Raw genomic sequence first — 11,895 nt, 5'->3', positions numbered from 1 at the left:
TCATCTCCAACCGAACTCTATTTCTGAACACACACAAAAATATTTCATTTATATTCTTTCTCAACCATAAGCACTAGCCTTTCTCCCCTCCGCTTTCTCTGTTTCGAACGAGAGAATGGCACGCCATTTGCTGTTCGCGTTTGATTGGAGAAGTTCGCGGATGTCAAACAAGGGTATGAAGTTCGGTTGAAGATGTCCTTAGAGAGTCGGCTCAAAATAGTACAGAAAAAAAACAAGAGGTTCTCTGGATTTTAGGATTAAGTACATTTGGAATTCGGTTTCTAGATTATGGATAACAGGAGAAGTCTTCCAATTTGTTTTTGACAGCAAGATAATGGAAGTGCCTAAAGCTTTAAACAAGCGATTCCAAAAGAATAATAGCATGCTGCATATTAATAATAAAGAATTCCCAAAATAAATAAATAAATAAATAAATTTAATGATATACTTACAAATGTTGAAGTGAATACATAATAATGTCTGTCTGGAAACTTCTCACGACTCTTAATTCTCTTTTCAACTCTCAGTATGAAGCTCAGAACCCCAGTATGACTCACTTGCCAGAAAGCTAGCCACATACAAACAATCAAAGAGAAATAATACATGTATCGAAGCTTTTGGCTGGAAAACATAAATGAATAATGTGACCCGTAGATTTTTTTCCCCTCCATTCAAAATCGCTGACATGTATTTCTGTTAGAAATCTTCAACTGATTTAGCATACTTTACAGTCAAAGCGAGAAGAGATCTTATTAAAAAACTTATGTTCAGAAATATCTTGTAGCAAATTTAAGAAGCTGAGATTATTAGCTATTCTCTGATGTCCCATAGAGGAATGATGAAGTGCATGATGAGGTCAATGCGTAGGGGATGTTAGACATAGGTCCCTGCTCTTGAGTCAGTTCATGAATGTCTTTGACAATGTCAAAGACTGCCTCTGGCTGAGCCAATTTCAGGGCACATTCAGACATCTTTTTGAGTTCAGTAGAGTCGGGTCCGAACCACCGAGCAACCAGTTTTGCAGTCTGTTTGGAGCTTTTGCAGAATACCCCAGCGCCATTGTCCACCACATAAGGCACATTGCCAACTTCCTGAATCATGTATCAAGACTAATGAGGACATTCTTCTATTAGAAATCAACTTCAAGAAGCATAACCGAAAGATTTAAACGAGAATTTTACTTTTACCAGGACACAATAGAGAAAAAGGATTCATATAGCCGACCCCACGTAGTGGGAGAAAAGCTTGATGTTGTTGTTGTTGTTGTTGTGCTTCGTCTTACTTAAACATTCATTTAAATTGATTTAATATAGTATTCATCCAACTTCCAAACTATTCATTCCATCTACCTACATAATGTACAAGCTCTTTGTGGTCTAATAAATCAGTAATATCATCAAAAACAACTTTCAAAACATTGGAAAGCTTATAACAAGTGGGGTGGGCGTCGCTTTTGTAATAAACTTCTATCTTATTGCTTTAAAGCTTTTTATGTTTTAGAATGATTAATTTATATATAGGAGATATGATGGAGCCATAGTGTGTGAGTTAATTTAACCAAGGGTGAAAGTATGATCAAACATACAAACCTGTCCGGGAATGAAGTCATTGAGGATTATCGGGAGTCCCCTAATCAAAGCCTCAGCAATAGTTCCAGGTCCAGCCTATTACAATAGAGAATATCAATAGACTCAGGAATATGATGATCACTCATATAATAATACATATGAACAAATGTTATATACCTGCCTTGGACTTCCAAAGTAAAGTTTTAAGGTTCAAATCTAAAAAAAAGGAAGAATATATATAACATACCTTGGTTATAATACAGTCACAAGCCCCCATCCATTTCTCCATCTGGGTTTCAAATTCCCTAATCTGCAGCAAATGCAAGTTAGGATACTTTTAAAAGCAAATCCATCTAAGCATCTAAGCTAGAAGTTTGCCTGGCAAAGATTCATACCTTCACAGGGATTTTCCACTGAAGCGATTGAAGAGTGGAGCTTAGAGTTTTATTCCTTCCACAGATAACAACAAGCTGTCCTATAGATTTGCCTTCGGAGGCATCATAAAGCGATTCTGCGAGGGCCTTTGCAGTCTTCTTGACTGGACCCATCCCCTCACCACCACCCATCAGCAACACAGCTGGAAGATCAGGGTCCATCTCAAGCTCTACCCTCAGGTCATCCTATACATCATTTAAGGTTTGATATTGTGAAATCTTGCGTGAGAGGAAGAACCACTTCCTCTTCTTGATCTCAAGAGAGGAGGGAAAGGGAAGGGGAAAGGGAGAGAGCAGAATTCAAAACTTTATTGCTTGACTATCCCTATTACAGCCTATAAGGCCTCTATATATAAGCAAAAAAGCAACATAATAAGCTACACAGCGACTTACAAACATAAAACTAGGACCACACAGACAAAAACCAGAACTGCATATTATGTGAATTATAGCAATTAACCTACCTTAGAGAGAACGGCTCTACAAAATGATGGCCTGATGGGCAGGCCAAATACACGTATCTGGGAGGGTTGGAGCCCATCAAGCGAAGCCCTCTTAGCTACTTCCTCAGATGGACAATAACACCTATTGACATTAGTGTGGAACCTGAAAGAAGCAAGAATCAACCATAACTTGAAATTTTCTGATCAAGACATTCAATTCTTAGAGAAACCAAAAGAAGCTAATTGGTTATTACCATGTGGGATGGCAGGTGTTTAGGTCAGTAATTACTGTAACGAAAATAACTCTATTATGGAGGTTTTGCCATTTGAGCACCCATAGAGGAATATGCTGCATGAGAGGATGAACGCTTATGATGACATCTGGCTTGTACTTCTTAATTCCTGCTTCCACCTTCCTTCATCCACAAATGCAAAGAAGTATAAGAAATCAAAAAAGGATAACCAGGTGATTCTCCACAAATCAATTCAAATTCAAACTCCAAACCCTCTCCATAGTGGCAAATTATTACGTGCGGTGTCCAAACCATCCGGAGGCGAATCCGGATGCGCCACATCACCCGGATGCACAGGGGTGGGGTGACGTGGCGCGTCTGGATTCGCCTCCGGACGAATCCGGACGCCGTAATAATTTGCTATGAAACCCAAAAAAACATGGTAGCTTTCCACCTAGAATGAACCATGAAGCCATGACGAAAGTAATATAATATTGATTAATCATTCTCGAATTAGGATGTGCATATTGTCCTTTTGATAGCAGTTAACACACCAGGCTGATTTTTTTGAGCTTTTCAGAATCAAAGAGGAATATAAATGAGCAGAGAGAAAATTACTTGGCATAGAATGCAGCAATGGCAGCTAGGTATAAGCAATGTACCCAACGAGGATAAGTGCTGAGGAACGCTACCCTCCATAGCTGAACATGCTTCACCATGAACTTGTATGATCTCTCCATGTTGTTCAATGGCCACCCTGCACTTTCCTTGCACACATCTTTCACAAACACCTGCGAATTTTTACAGAATCACCAACAAAGTCTGGTCCCAAGTACTGTATTCGAATAATAATAATAACCAAGTTTATATGGTATATAGAAAGGGAAATAAGTGGAGAGAGATACACAATAAATAGTACATGACATGAGAAGGCTCCAGTTAAAAATTGGCTTTGCCTCCTTTTTTTAGTATCTTGTTCTTTTACTGTAAGGGAAAAAGGAGAATTGATGCAGCCCAACCCACCACATTGGCTGCGAGTTTATGTTAGTATGTGCTTAAGTTTACGATTAAATTTGTCAAAAATAATTAAAAAGAGAGCAAAACCATAATAAAAAGTAGGACTCATAAGTTAAATCAAAACTATTTAATCCATTTAATCTATTCTAATATTATCTGCATATGTACACATAAAAAAATTTAGTTGTTGATTTATTTTATTACTTAGTTTGAAAAAAATCTTAATTTAATTAATTACTTTAAAAAAATCCCTCTCTTCTTATTATTAAAAGGTTTAAATATATTTCAAAATTAATTTTAAACAAGAATGTAACTTATTTAAAGCATGGACAAATAAAAATATTAAAACTGTAAAAATTACATGCTTAATCAATACTAAAAAATATTTTAAATATTTTTTCCTCATAATTACTTTAAAGTATATGTTCTTTGAATAAACAAGAAAGGCTATCATCTTAGTGAGAGAGTTCCATATTAACGATAGGAGAAAAAAAAAATCACATTTATCTGATATGTTTAATATATCTAACAATACCTACATGTTAGAAACTTTTTAATTGCTTATTTTAAAGATATAAAGATAAAATTTAAAATATTTATATAGATTTACAGAATTATTTTATATTTAAAATTTTAATAAATTATTTCTTAACTAATTAAGAAAATGGGCAAAACATATGAAAAGAATAAAAAAAATAAATAAAAAATCATCATATTTTATGACTTTTGCAGTCTAAGTGGTATGTAAATAATTCATATGTCAAGATCAACAAAAACAATAACTTAAATAACAGTGAACCACATGATTATATATAGATACATACCTTACTAGCTTCACATCATTGGGTTTCTTTATCATATAAAAAAGTAAGGAACATAAATTTGTACTCTCAAACAATAAAATTTGATAAAAAAAAACAAAATATGCACAAAATAGTTAAATATTTCCAATATCACCTAGCTATAAAATTAGGTCCTTTTAAATAAAATAACTAATAAATATTAGATACATTTATGAGAAACAATATTATGGCAAATAAAAAGATAAAATGAAATTTCAAGACACGATTGATAAAATAACTCACAAATATTAATAATTGTATAAAAATTAAAGCTATGAAAAACATAAAATGAAATTCAAAAACACTCGTAATAAAATAACACACAAAATAGTAATAAAATAACTCATAAATAGTAATGTCTTTATAAGATAGACAGTAAATTTCTAAAACATCACTGATAAAATAAAGGGATATTTACATAGATATCATTTTATTTCATGTTATTTACATATCTAATATCTAAAACTTTAATATTAATTACATGCCTACCACCCATATTTTATGGGTGGTAGACATGTGATATTAAAGTTTATAGGATGATATGAGTGGTAAAAATGAAATATATGAGAGATATATTTGATGTTAAATTTTATATGAGTGACAGAAATATAATATTAAATTTTTTGGTGTTAGATATGTAAATAGCATGAAATAAAGTAGTATGTATGTAAATCCTCCTAAAATAAATTGCAAATATTATATACATTTATAAAGAAAAAAATATTAATGTAACAAAAAAAAAGTGAAATACTCAAAACACCCTTAATAAAATAACTCATAAATATCGGATATCTTTATATTATAAAGAAAATATTAGGTTATATGAAAAAGAAAGGAAAAATCCAAAAATACCCTTAATCAAATATCTCATAAATATTATATATATATCTTTAAAAATCATAATATTCAATGTCAAATTAGCATATTTAAACACATAAAATTTCATTTCATTCCAATAACTAATAACAAAATCATTTATTAATTATCAAATATAGTTACTTAATAAAACTTTTTATATAATTAATATATTTAAATAATAGATTTAATTTTTATTTGAGCAACAATATCGATGATATATTGTGGGTCCATTAGAAGTTTACTTATAAGAATCTTTATCTGGCTCTTTTGAGAGCAACCGAATTCTGAGGATTTTATTCCTCTCTTTGATTACATTTTGAACTCCCAAATATTGTAATTTTATTCCTTTTTTTTTTTTCATAGCTCTCCGATACTTAGAAAAGGTTTAAAAAAATTACCCGTAATTAGGAAAACCCTAGAATATAAGCGGAAGAACAAAATGCCATCAAAAGAATGGAGAGAGACCAACCTTGTACTCATCGCCAAATTCAAGGCGAAACGCGTCGCGTATTGCCTCAGCGGAGGCGCGATGGCCTCCTCCGGTATCACTCATGAGAATAAGCACATTCTTAGTACGCTCCGCACCCAACTCGACAAGTTCCACGGTCCCTTCCTCCTCTTCCCAAACTCCAAGTTCCTCGTCGTCGTCTAATCCCGCAGTCTCTCCCAGCTCGCCCGCGCCGACGCTCGGCAGCCGGAGCTTTCCGTGGGGCTTTCCATGGTAAGCCATCACGCTGTCGTAGACCACCTCACGAATCGACCTTCTCGGCGACTCCACCGACATCACCATCTTTTCCAGTCGCCGGAGAAACGAAGACGGAGGAGCTTCGGGATCAGATGGGCTTTATTTATTTTTTGTCTAGCTCCCTAGACTTTGGAGGAAGCGGAGAAGAAAAGACGGGAAGGGTTTTCTTTTATATTGAGAAGCCGTAGAAGAATGCGGACGCAGAGCTGGCGCCCCGATTTTTAGAAAGAGAATTGAGGTGGAGAGATGGTGACTAATTAGGAAAATGAACTGGTATTAGTTTGAATATTCGGGTATAATTCGGTGGGGCATCGGCCGCGGTATCTCCGGGTAATCTACCGACAGTTGTCACGGGTTGATCGTGTGGGGTCCTTCAGCTACAACTATATGATATTTTATATTGGATTTCTATAAACTTTAAAAAAAAAATTAGACAAAGAAAATTCAGTTAGTTCTGTGTGAGATCTATTGAGTTTATGAATTAGATTGTATTGTTGATTTATATTTCAATTTTAACAAGTAAATTTATTAGAGAGTTGTAGGGGGGCGCCTCTCACTATTTGAGGTTCAAGGGCTTTGCCCCCGAAATTTCTTTTTATTTATAGCGGTATAACACCTTAGCATATTACATTAAGGCCTAATTTGATAGCAGAAGGGGTTTTTGTGAGAAACGGTGGTTCCAATATTGACTTTTAGCATTGGAGAAGCAAAAATAAAAAGCTTCTCAAATCGGTAGGATAATGAAGGTTTGAAAAATACAGTTTTGTAAAAGATATGCATCCAAACAGCAACCGACATCTTTTTTCACATTTCATAACGGAAAAAGAATATAATTATGCCCAACCAAACCAAGCATAAAGCACTACAATGCTATATATTTATGCACTATAACATGTTCACATCGTACGACGCAACATAATGGTGCTATAGTTTGATTATGATAGAGAGGAAAGCGTTGTGGCGCTCCAGAGCCATCATTGAGGCTTTACAAGTTGAGTTGGAAACATAGCAAAGCTACCGCTGCATAGCGAGGATGGGAAATTGTATTTCTTGTTTTTTGTGTTTTAATTTGATGGGTAGCATCTTTTGGTGTATTTAAAAGTGTTTTTTTTTTTTTTTTTTTTTTGGTGTATTTAAAAGTGTTTTTTTGTCTATTTTAACTAAACAACAAAGAGATAAGTAAAGTGATATAAGAAGAAAGTGAGAGAGAAAGAGATGTATAATTTCTTCAATTTTCATTGTTAATTCTTCGTGTGTTGTTAATTCATAATTTTTCTCTGATTTAAAATTTTTTCACATTAAATATTGGTTTTCATTTTTGCTTTTTTTTTTTCTTGTTTGTTTAGTTGGATGATTTTATTTCCCAACATATTCTATTTAAATTTTAAACTCTTCGGATTTACTACAAAATAAAAATTAGTGATGACTAACTGATTAATATTATGTTTATCCCAAATTCAAATTTAATAATGATAGCCTCTTGATCGACAGTTTATAATATGGAAAACAAAAATCAAAGAAAAATTAACCTTGTTGTGTCCTGGAGTAGTCGTGGCGATATATAGAGAAGTATAAAGTTTAGCGTATTAACTTTGTACGAAAATCCGGCAAGCAATCATATAAGAGAGATAGTGTATTTTTTATGAGACATCAAGATTTTTACGTTGAAAACAACTGAAAAAGGGGAAAAAATCACGGGACCTAGTCCAGTTTGAATGAATCTACTATTATTTGCAGTTGATTACAAATGAGGTCCTTCCTTAGGAGGAATGTCTTTACTCGACGTACATTATATGAACTACATGGAGGGAATATAAAGAGTCAGTGCTTACATGTTCGTTTGGTCGGAAGGACCGTAGTCGATGGGCGTCATAAATCTGAAGGACCGTAGTTGGCGGGTGACGAAGGTTGGTAGGACCGTTGTATGACGACGGAGGTCAGAAGGAAAGCATCAGGTAGAAATCTAACGATGAGCGAAGGTTCGGTGTCGGGTAGAAGTCCGACGTTAGTTGGCGGCCGGGGAGAACTCCAACATTAGATAATATTATGGCAAAACTCTAGAGTCACTTTGAGATCGGATAGAATTCCAGTGTCACTTGGAGATCGGCCGGAGTTTTGGCGTCACTTGCAGATCAGGCAAAGTTTTGGCGTTACTCAAAATTAGGGCGGAATTCCGGCGTCACTAGAAATTGGGGTGGAACTCCGACGTCACTTGAAAGTCGGGCAGAACTCCGGCGTCAGTTGAAAGTCGGGCAGAATTCCAACGTCACTTGAAAGTCTGGCGGAACTCCGACTTCACTTGAAAGTCAGGCGAGACTCCAACGTCACTTGAAAGTCAGGCGAAACTCCGGCATCACTTGACAATCGGGCAAAACTTCTGCGTCACTTGAAAGTTGGGCGGAACTCCGGTGGTGGTCGAGGAGGAGTTTCTTCCATCCTCTTCTTCTCTTCTCTTCTTCTTCCTTGCTTCAGTCCCCTTCTCAAGAGAAATGAGAGATCTATTTATAGTTTTATGAGAGTGGCAAGGCCAGTAAATAGAAGGAAGATCAGTGGTGAATTGGGAGTGGTTTGAATAGACAATCGATGTTGAATCTCTTGATCGTGGACTGTTTATCAGGCATTTGAAGGCTCTAATGATATCGTAATTCGACGATCTTGGGCTTGTTGGATTCGTCTCGTCGAGCCGCTCGATTCTACTATAAGCATATCACGTTTGGAAATCATTTGACAATCCAAATTGTGATTTGAACCTTCTCAATCAGCTTCGGGCCTTCGATTTGGACTAATTTGGGTTCGAATTGAGTCGAATTTGGTGTCGTTGAGTTCGTATTTCTTAGACGTTCAGTTCCACTATAAGTTTGCTGAAATCGGAGTTAAGATGATCCCATATTTAATTTTTGAAGTTTCCAACTCGATTTTTTGCCTCGAGATTCGTGCTCGATCAAGATAATTTTTTGATGATATATCAAACCTACTTATCTTAAAATTTATTTATCTCTAATTTAGGAGAAAATAAAGTGAAAGAAGTAAAATTTTTACAATATCATAACGAAAATAAATTAATTGAAATAAAAATACGTGCAATTAATTAGTTTCTTTTTGTTTTAACTCTCGATTTTATTTTTCTGAAAACTTTCAATTAAAAAAATTGTAAAAAAAAGGGTAATCGCTAGTGCTGTGAATATAACATTTTGATAATGTTGAAATTTTAAATTATTTAATTTATTTTGAGATGAATATATATAAATTAATGAAACCATGCATTTCAGAAATCCTCAAATAAATTGAATAATTTTTCCGCCATGAACGGGTCTCGTTTCACGCATTTCATTCAGCTCCTCTTCATGCTGCACGCAGTTTCCAGCTCGCACTTTTGTACAGGACAAGCGCAGCTTTCCGGCCGCTTCTGTGCCCCTCGGCGCCACCGTTCTTGCATACCCCGCTGCTTCTCTTCGACGCCGTGTACCCTCGCCGCCGCTATTCCTTTCTGACCCCCATTCCGGCTTGGTTTCTCTTCAACCTTTCCCTGCTTTCCCTCTATCTCTCCAATTTCCATTCATGGCAGCAAAGCTCCCAGCTGTGAAAACGTTTCCACCTTCTTATTGCATCCAAAATCTCATCCCCATCTTCCCATCTCGCTATCTCTCCACCCAAACCTCCCTCTCCTCTTCACCTTCTTGTTCCTCCCCCAATCCCCAACCCCTCTTAACCAAATTTCTCCACCTCTTCCACCATAAAAAGTTCATTTCCGCCAAAAACACCCTCAGATCCTTCGCTTGCTTTGACGAAACTCACTCCTACCATTTCCCTTCCCTCGCTTCCTCCATTCTCAATTCATGCAACGACGCCGGCATCTCCCCATCCGAAGCTTTTGACATGCTGTTTCGCGTCTATTCGGACAACAACAACCTCGAAAGAGCACTCGCGACATTTGAATTCATGATGAAGACATTTGGCGCCGTTTCTAGTAGATCTTGCAGTGTCTATATCCAGGCCCTGAGGCGTTGCGGACGGATGAATTCAGCCGTCGAATTCTTCCAAAGGATACTTCAATCGGATGCCGTTGATGTGTCTGTGTACACAACCTCAATTTTAGTTGATGGTCTGTGTAAGAATGGTGAGGTTGAGGCTGCACGAAAGGTGCTCGATGAAATGCGTAAGAAAGGATTGCTGTGTAACATCTTCTCTTACAATTCATTGATTGAGGCTTACGGTAAAAGAGGAGATTTTGATTCATTGAACGAGGTTTTGGCCCTTGTTGAGGAGAATAAAATTGAACAAAATGCTGTTACATTTGCTGTTCTGATCGATGCATTTTCATCTCATGGGAAGTTAGAGAAGGCCGAAAAGGCCTTTGAAGAGGTGAGCAAAAGAGGATTGAATGTTGATATTTTCTTGTATACTTCAATGATTAATGCCTATTGCAGAGAAGGTATCATGAGGAAGGCATTCACTCTTTTTGATGAATGTGTTGAGAGAGGAATTCAGCCCACTGAGAAGACATATGGTACATTAATCAATGGGCTTTGCAAGGCCGGGCAGATCGAAGCAGCAGAGATATTACTAACTGAGATGCAGCAGAAGGGATTTGATGTGAATTTAGTAATCTTCAATACGCTTGTTGATGGATACTGCAAGAAAGGAATGATGAACAAAGCTCTTGAATTAAAAGAGGTGATTGAGAAGAAGGGGCTCGAGCTAGATATATACCTCTACAATACTATTGCTGCTGGGCTGTGCAGATCGAACCAGAATAAGGAAGCGGCGAAACTTCTAAATGCCATGATTGATAAAGGGATTGCTCCCAACACTGTGACCTACACAACGATGATCGACATACATTGCAAGGCAGGAGATTTGGTGGAAGCAAGGCGTTTGTTTGGAGAGATGGATGAAAAGGGACTGGAGCGTAATGTTGTTAGCTATAATGTAATGATTGATGGGTACTGCAAGAAAGGAAATGTAAGGGAAGCTGAGAGGTTGAAAAAGGAGATGGAGAAAAGATGGATTTTGGCAGATGTTTACACATATACATCATTGATTCACGGGAATTGCATTACTGGGAAGGTGGATGTAGGGATGGAGTTGTTTGAGGAGATGAAGCAGAGAGGTATAGTTGCAAATGTTGTGGCATATACAGCACTGATATCAGGGTTGTCAAAACAAGGAAGATCGGATGAGGCGCTTAGATTATATGATAAGATGTTGGAGATAGGACTGGTCCCAGATGATTCAGTCTATTCAGCTATTGTGGGCAGCTTTCATAGCACAAATCAAACTTGTTCATATTCTCTGATTGCCAAGTGAGCTGATTTAAGGTCTTTTTGGTCGTTTGCATTTGTAAGGTACCACATTTCAGTTTTTTAGGGATTTGAAGTAACCAAAATCTTTGTTTTTACTGCATTTGAAAATTGTTCAGATTGAGCAATTACAAAATCCCTATGACATTTCTAAAATAAATGTATTTTAAAAATATTCAATCATACAACTCCTTTAACATTTGATGTGAGTTATGCTATGTTTGTCATATATTAGTCTAACTTGTAAATTACTCCTATATGATTGTTCATTGTCTAAGAATAGGTGCACAGAATGGCTCAAACATGTGGAGGAATCATCCTCTTTTTGACCTTTTTGCTTTATGGTAAAAGTGGCATTCTTTTGAAAAAGTTGGGGCATATTTATTTTTATTCAGAAGCCTTCCAGAAATCTTTGAATGGGTTCTTGGGTTAGAATAATTAAATATATTAATTAT

General features: G+C 36.1%; 2 protein-coding genes across 2 annotated transcripts; one reads left to right on the top strand and one right to left on the bottom strand.

Moving 5' to 3' along the window:
• Positions 1 to 415: 415 nt before the first annotated feature.
• LOC110104020 (probable monogalactosyldiacylglycerol synthase 3, chloroplastic) lies at positions 416 to 6,333 on the bottom strand. The gene is made up of 8 exons (XM_020832953.2): positions 5,865 to 6,333; positions 3,297 to 3,469; positions 2,700 to 2,861; positions 2,467 to 2,608; positions 1,964 to 2,188; positions 1,816 to 1,878; positions 1,590 to 1,664; positions 416 to 1,091 (listed from the first exon to the last, which is right to left on the bottom strand). Exons 1-8 carry the CDS (start codon positions 6,183 to 6,185, stop codon positions 807 to 809), a joined length of 1,446 nt encoding a protein of 481 aa, XP_020688612.1. The 5' UTR covers positions 6,186 to 6,333; the 3' UTR covers positions 416 to 806.
• Positions 6,334 to 9,424: 3,091 nt separating this feature from the next.
• Positions 9,425 to 11,615, top strand: LOC110104018 (pentatricopeptide repeat-containing protein At2g32630-like). The gene has a single exon (XM_020832952.2). The coding sequence runs from the start codon at positions 9,699 to 9,701 to the stop codon at positions 11,445 to 11,447; it is 1,749 nt and encodes a 582-aa protein (XP_020688611.1). The 5' UTR covers positions 9,425 to 9,698; the 3' UTR covers positions 11,448 to 11,615.
• The last annotated feature ends 280 nt before the right edge of the window (positions 11,616 to 11,895 follow it).

Source organism: Dendrobium catenatum, unplaced genomic scaffold (genome assembly GCF_001605985.2).
Source record: "Dendrobium catenatum unplaced genomic scaffold, ASM160598v2 fragScaff_scaffold_847, whole genome shotgun sequence".
In the NCBI taxonomy this organism is placed as follows: domain Eukaryota; kingdom Viridiplantae; phylum Streptophyta; class Magnoliopsida; order Asparagales; family Orchidaceae; genus Dendrobium; species Dendrobium catenatum.
This window is presented reverse-complemented; position numbering and strand designations above follow the sequence as displayed.